Source organism: Pavona decussata, unplaced genomic scaffold (genome assembly GCF_977016875.1).
Source record: "Pavona decussata unplaced genomic scaffold, jaPavDecu1.1 SCAFFOLD_214, whole genome shotgun sequence".
NCBI lineage: Eukaryota > Metazoa > Cnidaria > Anthozoa > Scleractinia > Agariciidae > Pavona > Pavona decussata.
This window is the reverse complement of record NW_028145619.1, coordinates 4,144,658-4,161,239: the sequence shown is the minus strand read 5'-3', so window position 1 is coordinate 4,161,239 and position 16,582 is coordinate 4,144,658. Positions and strand designations below refer to the sequence as shown.

At 39.7% G+C, this 16,582-nt stretch overlaps 1 protein-coding gene across 1 annotated transcript; it reads left to right on the top strand.

The window, feature by feature from the left end:
* The first annotated feature begins 1,349 nt into the window (after positions 1-1,349).
* LOC146460382 (solute carrier family 23 member 2-like) lies at positions 1,350-16,169 on the top strand. Its single transcript, XM_085088560.1, has 12 exons — positions 1,350-1,722; positions 4,422-4,547; positions 5,351-5,508; positions 6,201-6,292; positions 7,557-7,624; positions 8,902-9,058; positions 10,251-10,275; positions 11,031-11,154; positions 12,603-12,759; positions 12,885-13,138; positions 13,836-14,109; positions 15,323-16,169. The coding sequence occupies exons 1-12, from the start codon at positions 1,702-1,704 to the stop codon at positions 15,640-15,642; spliced, it is 1,776 nt and encodes a 591-aa protein (XP_084944686.1). The 5' UTR covers positions 1,350-1,701; the 3' UTR covers positions 15,643-16,169.
* The last annotated feature ends 413 nt before the right edge of the window (positions 16,170-16,582 follow it).

The window sequence follows — 16,582 nt, the reverse complement described above, 5'->3', positions numbered from 1 at the left end:
TGTATGATATTTCACGTTCTCACTCAAGCAGTGTCTATGTTGTTTATTATTACAAACTGGGTCATTGTATAATGCAATTCCAGGCATTTGATTGGCTAAGCGGTCATGGTATATGAGCCATTATACCATGCCCGAGAAATAGGGACCATAAAATTGTCTCCTGGTTGTTCTCGCTGAGCGAAATCAGGATGATCCAGTAATATTTCTTGATTGTTCAATACCTAACTCGCGCTTGTGTATCTAGTCGTTCGAACTTGCTCAGTTAAGGCACTCGACCATGTATCATCAAATAAATCGATCTCGCTAGCTTTGCGTCGTTTCCTTTCCGTGAGCTAGTGAGATTCGGTGTGATAGTCCCCAGAGGGTTTCTCCTCTCGTCGCGGCTCTAGCATACGAGCAAGCTCTTTCTTTTAGGTCCGCCGCGAGAATCCTCTCGCGGCCCGCGTCGCTCGCCGCTCGCTAAAACAGAGCTTGCTCGCAGGCTAGCCCTGGTGACAGAGAAACTAAGCCTAGGCGTACCCACCCCCAAGGGAAAAGCGGGGTGGGTACGGCTTCGCGAAGTGGCTCGTCACGCCATCTTTCCCAAGGGGAGGAAAGATTGCGTGACGAGCCAAAAGAGCGTCTGCGCTGCGAGGGAGGCTACGCGAAGGCTGGAAGAGTTCGAGTCAAGTTCAAACCCAAGTATATGCAAGTCCGAGTCACGATTCAAGTTCGAGTCAGGTTCCGTTCCTTCTGTTTTTTTTTTTGTTTTTTTTTTTCCTTTTACTTCGTTTTTGTCTATATCAACTTCCTGAGAAATTTATGAACACTATAAAGGGATGTCGTATTGATCTTTCCACAGTAGCAGCGAATTACAGCGGTAATGGCTCTAGCGATCGATAACGAAAAATGTTTCAAACCTGAAAGTTATTTTTTTCCGTTTACCACTAGCAAAGCATTATATAAAAGAGAATAACAACCGAAAGACATAAGGAGAAGGAAAAAAACAAACAAACAAACAAACAAACAAACAAACAAGAGAGAAAGAGAGAAAAATAAAAGTTGGACCCTGACTCGAACTTCTCTCGTGACTCGAACTTGACTCGGGCTCGAGCTTGACTCGTGCTACCGGAGTAAACTCGGGCTACGCGAAGGCTGGAAAATGTCATAAAATTGGAAAACGGTTTTTGTCATTCAGCCACGTCAAAACAGAGTTTTCGAAAACCGATCTTTTTGAAAAAGCTCTCCTACGGTGGGTACTAGGTTCCGTCTCAACAAATCCGGATAACAAAACTGTGTTTTCAAATTTATTCATCGTGTTTGATATTTCAGTTTCGGTAAAAAAAAAAAAAAAACTTGTGAACGGAACGGGTCTGTTCCCCATTCGGTTGCGGCTAACCGGGAAATACTATTGCATTCGTCACCTAAAACTTTCGAAACTTCAAACCGGAATGTTTGTTCGAATGTAATAGTCTAGCCTACTATTTATTCATGTTTTGTTTTGTTGATTGACAATAATATTTGTCAGGTAACGCCACTTGACGCTGTCCATTAATAGCATTACCACTGACTACCAAAGGGCATTAGTGTCATTCAGTCAACCAATTCAGTTTTTACAATAACTTTGAAAGAACAACGCAACTCAGCCACTGTGTCCTCATCCGAAAAAAAAAAAAAGAGACATTTAGGAAACTGTCGAGAGTTGGAAACTGATCTCCAGCGATGGCAAAACAAGACAATGAGGTTAGTAAAACGCTGCAATTTATTCACCCGTCGCAAAGCGGCTCTGTGAAGTTGTAGCTTCTAGACCTTGTTCAGCGGCGGGCGCATCCCATCAGAAAAGAAGAAAACCCACATAATCAACTCGTTGATCGATCTAACTCTAGGGTGAGACTCTGTGTACGCGTCTTTGGATATTAAGACTGTATTTCCACAGCATCAAAATGTTTAGCGAAAGACGCTTGGCTCCTTATTGTCTTAATTACTACATGTAATTAGTCATTTACTTGTACAGTAATTGTTCAAGCCACTCAGCCCTTTTCTCGCAGTGTTTATGATTCGCTTCCCTTTGGCCCATTTGACGTTATTTTATATATTTGACCAAGTTTACGATTTACCATATTTCGCAATCGACGACGGATAATTTTATTTATTTATTTATTTTTCTATTGTTGGAATTTGTAATCCGCTGCAGTAACGAAAGGTTAATTAATTTTAGTGTATTTAGCCTTCCATTGTACACGAGCCTGTTGCTCTTTGCCACAGATATATCATATTGGGCAAATAACTAAATAAAAATAGATTGCCTGTTCATATCCTCGCAATATATATATACTGTTCAAGTCAGCAGCGGACTGAGGAGGTTGTTTGGGGAGAGGGGAGGGGCTCGCTAGATCGCTTGCCTCATCTCACTTTATGTTAATTATTAGTATGTCGTGTTAACTAGAAATAGGCTTTGTACGTTTTTAATTTAAAGCAACTAAGTAAACAGTTGCTCAAAAGGACCCAAAAGGGATGAATTAAGGATGTCTGTGGTTATGCGCACAATTCTAAGACTCACAGTAATATGGATGGGTTTTAGATAGGATCAGCAGTTTTTGGGAGGCAATGAAAACATTTTCCACTCTTTCGGATTAGGAGAAGGAATGTGCTTATCTTTATTCATTTCCGCATAATTACAATAACATCAAAACAGTAATAATTAAAAAAACAGCAACAACAACAACAACAAAACAAAAAGAAAAGAAAAAAGAGAATATAGTGTACATGTAACGGAGCAAGGGGAAAAATAGTTTAAATAATACTTAGCCCTTAACAAGATGGTTAAATTATAGCTAGTTAAATTATTGTTTTCAGAATAAAGCAAAGATAGGGCACGAGTAGCCCTTTAATTTTCTGACAGCTGAGAATACTGCACCCCAAAATATGCAGACCTCAAACATCCCTTGCATGCCTCTTCAAGTTCTTCGGTATCATTTCCAGATCAGAGTTCCTAGCTACTCCCAGAGTTCCTAGCTACAACCGCCCGTACCTCTGCTCTCCGCAGTCTACTTATTTGGCCTGCAAGATCTTGTTACTGTCACCAGGCACCGAAATCTCTATGATAAACACTTTGTAGTTGTGCTCCGTGATATTAGTCCTCCGGTGATGTATCTCGTGATCAGTGTGTATGGCAAGATTTCCGGCAAAATACTTTAAACCCCTCAAGACTATGCCCGTGCCACTTGAAAAGTTGTGTGTGAGGTCAAACACTTTACAGTAAGCTCTCAGTGAACGACCTTAGTTAGGGGAAGTATCACGCAAATTTGTCTGTCAACAGAAACAAAGAAACACAGTCGAACCTGTATATAATGGCCACCCTCGGGACTTGAGGAGCTGGCCGCTTAATACAGGATCACTAAAAATACTCACTGGGCGTTGTCTAACGTCAATTTTAATGTTCAATGTCACATAGCTAAAGAACAAGCTAATTAAAGAGGAATTTCTTGCTAACGAGTGAAGCATATTCAAAACAAAGTTTTTTAGCGTTCGTGATATGGTACTGTACTGCAGCACATTGCGGACGTCTGTAAAGCGTTAACGATACTAAACGGCCGAGTATCATCTTACAGGCTGGATCGCATTTTAAACACAGTAAAATACCGCATAAAATAACATATGACTTAGTTTCCATTCAGGGGTGGCCGCTTAATACAGGTAAAAATAACAAAGAAAGACAAACATAGGACTGCTACAGGGTGGCCGCGGCCGCTTAATAGAGGTGGCCGCCTAATACAGGTAACAAATACAGCGTTCGTATGAGCGAACAATCGGGACTTAGAAAACTGGCCGCTTAATAGAGGGTGGCCGCTTAATAGAGGGCCGTTATATACAGGTTCGACTGTAATTGTCAAGTTTGTTACAAATTATCACCGCAGTGTAATAAAACTGTCAATTAGTGCCTCTGGCCAGAAAAAGAGTAGGCCGTTATGGACTGAGACTTGAGAAAATGGCTAATGTTTTCAAGTTCTGGGATTTTTGTTTCCAAAATGCGCTAGAACAGATCACGAGTTGTTCCTTTCAAGAATTGAGTTCAATTCTTTCCTCTCGTCATACTAGAAATGATTGAAGGTCTTATTTCATCATTTTTAACAAAAGATACCAAAACTCCATGATACTTCCCTCTTAAGGTATCACATACTATAAGTTTAATAGTCTCAATTGACTGTCCACACATTCATTCATTCATTCATTCGTTCGTTCGTTCGTTCGTTCGTTCGTTCTTCTTCTTCTTCTTTTTCTTCTACACGAAAAATGAACACCCATATATTATGCACAATCTAGTAGTAGTTAGATTTTCTGATCTTGTGGATTAAGAATTCCTGTGTCAATTTTCTATTATTTGCTTGTTTTTTTCTCTTTTTCTTTTTCTTTTTTTTTTTTTTTTTTTTTGACTTCTGAAGAGAATTGAGCTGGGTGACGATGCGCTTCCTGTTCAGCCTGAGAAGAAGAAAAAAAGAGCTCTTGGTTTATCATACCTGATTGATGAGAATCCACCATGGTACATTTGCTTATTATTGGGATTTCAGGTGGGGATGTATGTCGAACGAACACTTATAACGGGATTCGCGTTGAATTAACTCAATCAATATCTAACCTCAAAACATAGCGGTGTGGTAAAACTTTAATAATTCTCAGAACCATCCAATTGTGAAGCTTCGAAAAGTCTTCCGTTTCTTATAGAAAAATAGCGAGAATCAATCTGAATCAGTCAATCGACCTTTCTCTCATTCGCTCATTCATTCAATGAGTCACTCAATCAGTAGTTGAGTCAGTCAGTCGATTAGTCCGCAACTAAGCAACTATGTTATCACTCACTCACTCTTTCAATCGATCAATCGGTCGATGCGGCATCGATCAGTCAGTCAGTCAGTCAGTCAGTCAATCTTATAATATTTAGAGTGAAATCATTTTTAAAAATCACATGCTATCAATGACGACAGTCAGAAGAGATCTGCAGGGATCGAGTCAGGTTCGTACCCTGCATCACTGGACTGGCACGTAAGGGAATCACTAAAACACTACCTCGTTAGGCTTACAATGATATAACACGATCGTCCCTCCGACACTGAGCCTATGAATGAATGGCTACTTCCTTAGCTAAGTCAATGACTTCTGCTGAGCCTATTAATAAAATTTATCATGGACTACGGACTCTTGACAATCCTTCCTAGGCGTAAAAGTGAGATTTCCTGTTACAATCGTTACAGTGACGCAAAAACACAGTAACGCAGAAAATACTGGTCACACAATAGAATTTCATTTGTACTTTTTCAACAGACCTTCTGTCACGTGATACGAACATATTCTTACCATACATTTCTTATTCCAGCATTTCCTGACCATGTTAGGATCAACCTTGGCCATTCCATTCATAATCAGTGAGCCAATGTGTTTTGCAAACAACACACTCGCCATCAGCGAGGTCCTGAGCACTATATATTTCGTGTCTGGACTGGTAACCTTACTACAGACCCTGGTTGGAGTCAGGTAGGGCATTTCACTTCAAAAATCTTTTCCAGTATCTACCACGCCAATTCAGAAATTGAATATTGCGGTGTCTACTAATACAGAAGTATTTTTTCGCTGTTTATGACTATGCGGGGAAAACAGATCTAAGCAAGGGCTATGGAAATCCAAAAAGAAATTCTTTTAGAGATAATTAACCAACAATTATTCCAAAAAGCAGTGAAATACAAAGCAGTGTAGAGCGGTTTTTTTTTTCCAAATTGAAGCTTTATTATCTCTGAAAAATGCATGGTTACCCCTAATTTTCTTTTTGGACGCCAAAAGCACTTGCTATTTCTCCTTTCCCCGAATAGTTTTAAACTGCGCAAAAATATCCCTGTATTAGTAGCCACGATCCATAGGAAACCCGAATATCTCGAGATGCGCTGAACGTTTGCGCGGTAACATTAATAGGCACTGCCTTAACTGGGCCGATTAGGTATTTTGGCCACAGTAAAGAGCTGACTTTCGAGCGTTAGCCCTCCTTAGGAATGAATCTCTGTTGAAAGGCTAACGCTTGAAACGTCAGCTCTTGAATATCTTTACGGTGGCCATATCACTTTATCATTCCAGTTCATAAAACCAAATATTTGCTTTAGCCCCCTCACCAAGGCAGCACGGCAGTTTTTATCTAATTCAGAAACTGAGTGATTGAAATTATATTTCACTTGCAGGTTACCTATCGTCCAAGGAGGAACTTTTGCATTTATCACTCCTACCTTTGCCATTCTCTCTTTGCCGCAATGGACTTGTACAAAAGCTGAAGGTAAATCATTCTCACTATCAACATAGTCCGTAATCGAAGCTCGATGGACTCGATGACTTAACCTAGCTAGACAGCGGGTCGCATTACGTGAGAAATTCAAAGCAAATGAACGTAACTACAACCACTTAACTTGAGGCGAAAAGAAATGAAAAATCGGGACAATAGTGCTATTTCAAAAATAAACGACGGAGCGGTTTTAATCCTCTGGCTAGGGGATTCTAAGCAGTACAGGCTGGCTCGTTTCGTGGATATTTTTGCAGTAAAAAAAAAAAAAAGAAAACAAACTTTTGATTCAACATCAGAATATCTTCAAATCTTGCCCATCCCCTAGCCTTAAAGGATATCATCATAATTCAATTCAATTTTTACTTTTCACACGTACAACGAGATTCAGTACAATACATAAAAAAACAATAAACATTTATATTACAAAGGAGGATTAAAAAGAATTAGGATAAATTTGTTTGGTTTAGTGTGAGCAGTGCCCAAAGGAGCATGCTGCATAGGACCTTCATAGGACCTTCAGTGCATTCCCGTCTTTATTGATTCCAGGCCCTCGTCTTGTAAGAAGATAGGAGGCAACCTCCAAAGACTGTTTACCTGTAAAGCAAACTTCCAGTCTGGGCATAAATTAACGTTAAATTGTTGAAAATACAGTGTAATTTTATTTCGTTGGAAAACATGGAAAATACTATTTCATTGTCGGAGAAAACAGAATCTGGTTATTGCCTATTTTCGCTTTTAAATTTCCCGGGCGCCGCCGTGGTCATACGGTTGCCCAGTTGTTTCACACGAAAGAATGTCATAAAATCCAAAATGGCTGCGCCCGGGAAATTTATAAGCAAAACTAACCGATAATCATTTTAGTACACTTGAATGTTATTTCTACTTTTCAAAATAAAATTTACAATTCAGACATTATTTCCAACGATTTAATTTCAATTTATTTGTCAGAAGGAAGGTTCCCTTCAAAGGCCATTCAGTAAACACCCGCATGCATAAAAGAACAAGTGGATTAAGAACCTCCAGGCTAAACTTCTATTACACTTGTCAGTATAAGAACCTCACAATAAATATATGTAGACTTATTCAGGCTGACCTTGGAGAAAGTAGATTCTGAAATCTGGGTGTTTACTGTATCACAAGAGGAACGATTGTACTTGAATCCCAGGTCACCGTTACCATCAAATAAACGATCCCTTTAATCCTGCTTTATGCAGTGTGCTTTTTTGGATTCTAACCCAAAATACTTGTATGTTCCAAGATACTGGCAACTCGACTGAAAGCTCATTTATCAACAATGATGACAACTGGCAACTACGCATGAGAGAGGTAAGTACGAAACATATCACAATACAATCTTATGTAATTGATGTATCCAAAACGAGGAAGAGGGTTTGATCCGATTTCCAACGCCTAGAAGTGCGCTGACAAACGAGGCACAGTCGAATTTTTTTTAAAGTAAATTAACTTCAACGCGTCTGGAAATCGGAACAAACACTCTTTTGAGTGTTCGATCTAGCTTCCTGTGATTTCCTTTGTTTTGTCCTCGTTAATAATTTTTATTATTAATGATTTGAGAATATTGTAACCTCGCTCATTATTTAATTCATTACCACATTCATTTCTATCAATAGCATCGATAGATTTTGCTATTTGAAAGTGACTGAGAATATTAGCTTTTCTAACAAATGCTGTGCTATTAATTAAAATTTGGAGAAGGTCGGAGGAAATCTTTCCGCCCAAGAAAATGAGCTTTTCAAAATAGGTTTGGCCTAACGTTGTCGGATCAAAGCTTTAAGGTTAAAGAGAACACCGAAAGGTAATATGAGTAGTTCTTAATTTATTTTTGGAGGCGCGACAAGTAGGATGGAAGAAAACACTGTAAACGTTTGTTTGCGTGTTTAAAAAGAAAGAAACAAAAACTCGTAGTGTACACATCGTGTGCAATTTCTGACAGTGTCTTTTCAGGGTGTTTCAGCTCTGTTTCCATAATTAAAAATTCCACGAGTGTTGCATGGCCACACTTTTTATCAGACTTCTAATGGTGTTTACTTTCAATTCTCCGAAAGTTTAATTTAAACTCTTGAGACATAACATTCGATAGTCCCTGTTGACAACCTCATAGCGGTTGCCACCTCATCCACTTGATATCCTAAAATTTCTTTCATCAAAATGGCTCGCCATTGTAGATCCTCCGGCTGAATGTGTGAGGCATAGCTCATTTTGATGAATTTATTCATCAAAATGTAGTTTTATGCTTTGATCCGACAGCGTTAATTGAAATAGCTGTATGTTACTTGAATATAAGTCCAAAGCACGAAAACTGACTTGAGACAAAAACTAGGCCCATAAAATGCGAATTTGGTAGTGTAATATTCGATGCTGATTCATATATTCAATCTCTTCTTTGGACGCGATGTAAAGCATATTGTGGCTCATTAAAATCAATTCTTTCTTTTAGCAAAAATCTCTATGACTTTGAAACTATCCACAGACAGTGACAGAATATATTGTTTGACCAGATTTGTTTTCAATACTTGATTTACACATCGATCCATCATCTAAATTAACAACATTTTTGTTATTGAAATTTACTCCCTTGTTAGATCCAAGGTGCCATAATGGTGTCGTCGTTGTTTCAAATTGTCATCGGTTTCACGGGGCTCCTCGGCTTTCTTCTCCGTTTCATTGGACCGCTGACCATTGCACCAACAATCACCTTAGTGGGCGTAGCACTTTTCAAAGTGGCAGCCGGAAACGCAGGTAGAAGCGACGTAATATCATGCCTCAAAATATGAATCTACAAGAAAATATACAACTAGATAAGGAATATAAAGTCATGAGAGAGTCTAGTTGTTTTCGGGTTCAGTCTGTCCTCACGGCCAAAGCTTGACCTGATGTCTGTAGCGTGAAGCGATGAGGAGCATAACTGCTTCCCGCTCCCTGATTTACCTGGAGGAAGTGATTGCGAGTATTACCCCCCCCCCCCCCTTGGATGGGATAATGTCCAGCATAAAATGGCGGGGAATAATACTAACCCCCCTCTCTATCTCCCCCCCTCCCCCCCCCCCCCCCCCCCCAGATGGCATGCTAGCCCATCACAGGATACTCAGCATGAAGTAAAGTTAAGTTAAGTAAAGTAAAGTTAAGTAAAGTAAACTTTATTTAGCCAGGGTGGCCCACTCAGCTATAGGGCTGTTATCCAAAGGGGCCCTGGGAATAAAATGTAACAATAAATATAAATATAAATTAATTTAAATAGTTAAGAAAAGCTGCCTTGTGCTGTCTCACATGCAAATGTTAGAAATGGTGGGGTTTAATAAAAAGTTTAAAAGAAGAAAGCGATTCTGCTCTTTGGATTTTAATAAGTAGTGAATTAAAAAGGATAGAACCTGAGAATCTAAAGGTACGTTTACCAAGGCTAAGTTTAGGCTTGGGTGGGTGTGTATGTGTTTTCTACGAGTGTTGTAGCTATGTACATCACAATTCCTTATAAAATAATCGCAAAAGCTAAAAAACATTTGTGTATTTTGCGGTTTGTTTCTAAATCAAACCATCCTAATGTACTAAGACTATCTCTAGAGGAATCACGTCTTCGAATAATATGGGCAGCACGATTTTGCAACCGCTGCAAACTTTTGCTGGACGCAGCCGATAGTTCACGCAATGAAGTGTCAGTATAACTTAGGATTGGCTCAATAAGGGTATTATAGACACACTTCGCCAGTTTAAGATCAAGACAAGATCGTATTCGTGCTAAACGTCCCAAACGCTGCTCAATGTATTACAAGTAGTGTCAACATGTTCTTTCCAATGAAGGTGTTCGTCGAGCATTACCCCAAGATAATTAAACTTTGACCCTCTTTCAATGTCCTTTCCTTGAATCTGCAGAAGAAAGTCTGGCGTGTCTTGCAATAATTTTCTCGCTGCAATGATTTCATTTTCATTTTTCTAGGTAATCACTGGGGAATTTCAATGGCGTAAGTATCAATATCGAGTACTCTGCTATTTTTTTCTTCCTTCCAATGATTTGTCTATTTTACGATTGTATGATCTTGTAAATTTTGAAACCTTTCCCATTGAGAAGTAGGTGAAAGAAGCGCTGAGGGAGTGAAAGGTTGGCGGGAGGGGGGTCGTTAAGGTGAAAAATACTGGATGCATAATAGAAAGTACATTGTTTTCTGTGGAGAGATCGCGTCCCTGGTCCTACACCAGATCCAGCATTACTTGTTCAAAATGCCCCCTGGTTCAATCCTCAGTTGCTTGAGTGTTTCGTTGGCACTTCCCGATGCTGCCTATGATATCTGAGCATGACAACGATGACGATGACGATGACGATAACGATGACGATGACGATGACGATGATGATGATGATGATGATGATGATGATGATGATGATGATGATGATGATGATGATGATGATGTTGGTGGTGATGATGATAATGATGATGGTGGCGTTGGTGGTGGGGCGAGTTCAAATATAACCTTTTTTATTCTAATCTTACAGTTTATGATCACGCTAATGATGATGTCTTGAAGTTACGTTGGTTTGGGCAGAAATAGTCACTTTTTTCTTAAAATTCAGTAAAAGCATAAAATGTTGATAATCTTGGCAACTAGATTGTGTAAGTTTATATGGGAAAAATTTGTACTGTAATTTAATCTTCGGGAATTTGTGAGAAATTATTTTAATCATTCTTTGCACATTTTTAACGTTGTGTTTAATGCGTTTCAGGACCATCGCCTTAATAGCCCTGTTTTCACAATACCTGACCAATGTCAAGATTCCAGTACCTGGATACAGTAAAGGAAGAGGCGGTTCTTTTGTTGCCCACTATCCTTTGTTCAGATTATTTCCTGTGAGTATTCTTGAATTCTCCTCAGAATTATGGCAATAGTACCCAACGGTTCGTCTTGGTGGAATCTGTTTGGAAAGGTATACCCGGCTCAGAAATTCAGATTAAATTGTGAAGAAAAACAAGCGTTTTCTCCAACGAAAGGTCATCCCAAACTTTCAAACTTATTCTTTTTTTTTTTTTTTTTTTTTGGAGGGTAAAAATAAGTTGTTGAAAATACTCAAAAAGGTCAGCTTCCATTTTCGGAAAGCCAACAGCATATCGTAAATTCCGGGAAGAAGATTCCGTTCCTTAAAATGTTCGGCAATTTAATTCCGAGCAGATCAACGCGAGTCAGGTTACGCACATTTGCCTTTTAAAGGCCATAAAATGGTGTAAGAATGCAGCAAACAAAATTTTTAACTATTTGCTTCAATGTTCTCTTTGGGTGCCCCTGATTATATCAGGACTCTTGAGTCCATGGGTAACCAAATCGTTCCTAATAGCTTTGACTGTCACCTCTGCTTGTTCTCTCTAATTGTCAAGTTTAACTTGTCTGCCCAGAGTTGTCTGCCTGAGTTATAGTAGATCTGACCTAGAAGAACCTGTCCAATACACCCGACCTGAGTCGATTTGTTTATTAAGCCTAATTTGAGTTGTTGAAAAAAATTCCCACTGTAGTAGTTTCTGTAGTTTCCTCATTTCCACGCTGATATGAGGGGGATGTTAGAGAGATATTCTGCTGAGTGACACCTAATCCAGGGGACTTCATCTTACAAGATTCCTCAACCCCTGGGAAAATTCTTCAAGTTTGGTTAACTGATTTCAGATTCACCCTGGTCAGCTCGAGGGTCGACCCCAAGAGGAAGCCGATGGCATGTGTTTTTGTTAATAACGTGATTGTAATGCGTGTAAACGGCCTTAAATAGGTCAAAGCCATTGTTTTGTCCTTCAAACGTTCTTAGAATTTTGCTTAAATTCCCAAACTAAACGTTATCAAAAGGTTCTTTAAAACAAAGATGGTGCTTTCTAAAGGTGATTAAGAAAGGCAAAAGTAATCAACTGACCAACTGATGTCAGGAAATGACAACTAATAGACATACAATAAGGTTAATGAGGAGATAACTTTCAACATCAAACCTGTCTACAAGCACAGCCTCAAAAACATTTCATTACAACAGCACTTCTATAATTCATTGCAAGCCAAATAACAACTAAATCAACACCCTGAAATGAGCTTCACTACAGAGTTAAGTGGTAGTATATAGGACAAAACTACGTTGAGTTTTCTATCTACATTACAGCGAGCTATCGTAGACTTACCTTAGTTCCTTCTCCCTTACCGGGGAATAGGGCCGTGAGCTATTGTAGAATCGAGGTAAAATTGAGTTATTAGCATCGCCAATAATGTAATTATCATTTATGAAGGAAGGAAGTCATTTTATTTAAATTGTGAACTATCGTTTATGCAGATCATTCTGGCGATCGCAGTATCCTGGATGATTTGTGCCATCATCACTGCAGCAGGCGGTTTTCCTTCGGATCCCAACAATCCTCAGTACAAGGCGAGAACTGACGCCAGAATTGCTGTATTGAAAGAAGCAAAATGGTTCAGAATTCCATACCCAGGTTAGTGTTAAGACTGAGATACCAAGATTAATGTCTACAAACTGATCCATCTGTGGACGCTAGAAGTGCTATCCCAGATAACCAAAGAACCAATGGACGTGAAATTTTAAATTGTTAATGCGCAGGTCAATGGGGAATGCCTACTGTCAGTCCAGCAGGGGTGTTTGGGATACTTGCCGGAGTATTGGCCTCCATTATTGAGTCTGTGGGAGATTATTACGCCTGCGCAAGATTGGCGGGAGCCCCTCCACCTCCAAAACATGCAATCAATCGTGGAATTGCAATAGAGGGAATTGGATGTCTTCTAGCGGGAGCATTTGGCACTGGAAATGGTACTACCTCGTACAGTGAAAATATTGGTGCGATCGGCATCACCAAGGTAAACCCAATTCCTTAATATAAACTAAATAGAGTCGAGTAGGGAGATAATACGAACCTTTCTGATACTCCTAAAATTCCGGTTTGTGAGTCTAAGCGGTTTTTCACTCTCACTCTTTTATTTTTATTTTATTTTTTTTTTCCGTTGAAGGCAAAACCGGGTCTTTTTTAACAGCAATAAATCAGTGATCATGCCATGGTCTTGGAGCTGAAGGAACCCCTTGATAAAAAAAAGTCTGTTGGTGGTATTTTGGTCGGATGCATTAGATAGACCGTCAGTCTTGAATGCTTATTATGTCCTCCCAGCTTAGGCGTTTCATGAACATCGGTTTTTGTGAATGAAGCTGGGAGAACATATGCCGCATTCAATGCTGACTGTCCATGTGTCACGTCCACTCAAACTTATCACACATCTAATGATTACATGATTACGGCTCCAAGACCACGACAAGCTCAAACGCGAAGGGAAAGTTATGGATGTCTTTCAGTTTGACGAGAACTTTTGAACAACCCTTACAAAGTGACGACAGTGGAGTCGGATAAAGCGTCCTATATGTGCCGGAAACGTTTCAGCTTATTGCCACCCTTTGGTTCCTGATATGACTCCTGTTTTATTAATTTAAAATTTGTCCATCATTAAGTAGTGGGCATCTTGGTATTGGGTGCTTCCGATAAGCTTTAGATTTTCTCCTTTTTAGGTTGGAAGTCGTCGAGTTATCCAGTACGGCGCTCTAGTTGTGATGACTGTTGGCGTTGTTGGAAAAATAGGCGCATTATTCGTCAGCATTCCAGATCCCATCGTTGGTGGTGTCTTCATGGTAATGTTTGGGATGATCTCTGCTGTTGGAATCTCTAATCTGCAGTTTGCTGACATGAATTCCTCCAGAAATCTGTTTGTTGTTGGGTTTTCTATTGTGTTTGGATTGGCCCTTCCGCACTATATGGAAAACCATGACAATGCCATTGATACAGGTATGGTTTGAACAAGAAACTAGTAAAGATATAGCAAGAAAAGCACTTAGATTAGGATGTGGCTAAAACTGACAGTGTAAGAACACCGCACAAATGTACTTGGGTAATCTATAGTCATTAAATAGGGTACTATGGCCACGTTGACGACGGATATAACCCGTTGATCTTACATAATATATGGTGAGCCCAATTGCATTAGATGCCATGGACAGCTGTTCCTGTCTTGTCAGTCCTCATCAGCATGGCACAGCTATTACTTTGTTTTAGAGCAATTTGCGCGGTATTCTGACTTTGCCACTTTTACGTACATCTCACAAGCCTCACAGTTTCATTGTTTCCTTTCTTTATGTGGGATCCACGAGTCCAGGTATTAGGTATGCCATGCTGATGTGGCCTAACGAGGCCACAACGGCAGCCCGATGCTACTAAAACCTTGGGCCTTGAGCTCACCCTTTGTTTTGGTAAATCAACGGGATTATATTAGTACATATTCCATCTTGAAACGTTATTTTGCTGCCATGTAGTCATGACCTTGTAGAGCTGTATTTCGACTTGTCTGCTCCATTTTCAAATACAATACAACTATTTGCGTAATTGTGTTGTGATGGTCATCCATGACAGCAAGAAATGTTGGTGGACTAAACCTGGAAATTGGGTAAAGTGCATTAGATCATTCACTTGGTACGCTCATAGTTAGTAACTATGGTACGCTTATTGGTTGGGACGCATAGAGCACAGAAATTGAGAGATTATGCAATTTACTTGATCTTAGCTGAATACATACAGCATTGGCGACAAGGATGGGATGTCGCTTCGTTGTTTAAGTGATTGATTTACGCGATGGTAATCTCTGTATTACACCAAACCTCGTTGGGGTTATGTGATTGGCTGTCACGACTATCACTCACCCAGTACTTATTTTCATCGACCCTTAACCCGTTCGATTCTAATTTTCCTGACGAAGTCTTCCAGCCATGTTTCCAATTGTTTGTAGAGATGGAACGGCGGCCATCGGTTGGTCTGGGAAACAGGGGGGTCCTTAAGTTCACAGTGTGCCAATTCAAATCAAGAATACAGCTGACCATTACAATCCTGTAATCGATGCTGCTCTTTTTCACCTGCTAGAAATTCGAGTCACCTTTGCCACATTCTCTTATTTGGGGCTCTATTTGGAGGCGAACATTGCTAAAACAATGCCAATGATTTTCAATAGGTAGCACGGAAGTTGACCAGATACTAACGGTCTTGATGAAAACAAGCATGGCGGTGGGATGTATAGCGGCACTGATTCTGGACAACACCATCCCTGGTACCATTGAGGAACGCGGGCTGAAGAGGTGGCGACAACATCTACCAGATGAAAGTGACGAGCAGTTCCAAACAGCTTCTATTGAAGTGTATAATCTGCCTTTCTGTTTGAAACGCCTCAGTTACTGCAAAGCGGCAAAGTATCTGCCTTTCCTACCGTACGAAGGTGAAGAATGTGAGATAACGCTGGATGTGGAAATGAGTAGTGTTGGTACCAAGTTGTAAAACATAACGTTAAAGCCTTTGTCTAAACCGCTAAGTCAGTTTTAATCAAAACTGAACAGGCGTCACCGCTCGTCCGCATTACACCGAGTATTTAATAATTCTTAAACAGTAAAACAGCTACAACTAACGATTGTTTGATTAGGCACATTACTTATGATACATCACTCTACGCTTTTCTTAGAGTTACATTACATGAATTATCGTAAACGTTTGTGACGTTTGACTGCAATAAAAACAGACAAGCAAAGCAATCTAGATAATATTTCTTACCGTAGCGAGAGATCTTTATACTTTTTTATCGCAGTCGGTGACATCTTTATTTCTTGAGGTAACAAACGTAGAGACGACACTTAGAAGGTAAATATAAAATAACGATCAAAGGCCAACCTCAAAGCCTGACCAACGGTTTCTTGCAATTCGCGGTTTAAAACGGGGGCACCTAAAGGTTCATTTGTGTGATGATCTGTTCGGAATGCCTAAATCGCCTCAGAACTTTGAATTGTCAATTAAAACTATTATCACCTTAAGTCTTTGTCTTTAGTTAGTTACATAGGAAAAAATAACTCCTTTTGTTTTCGAAGGGTCGGTGGGATTTCTCTGGACGCTCGCAAAAACTGCCCAAATTCTTGACAAAGGTTTCTTTGCTCATACATAAAATTGCTCTTAGAGCACTGAAGCAAAATATTAAGAGGTTTCTCCAAAAAAGAACAAGCGATACTGGGAGTTGTTAGCGATCTCTCCAATATACATAGGAAGAACTTGACAAAACTGGCCAGTTTTCAAGTTGCAATCTATTTCATTCTTACCCATCCATACCGAAAGAAAATAAATGCTAGTTCCTGTGTACCAGTAGGGCAATTTTGGGTCGATCTGCACCGTTTGCACTGTCTTACATGTTTGGTCGAAACGGCAAAAGATTGAACAACAGAACAAGTCTCCC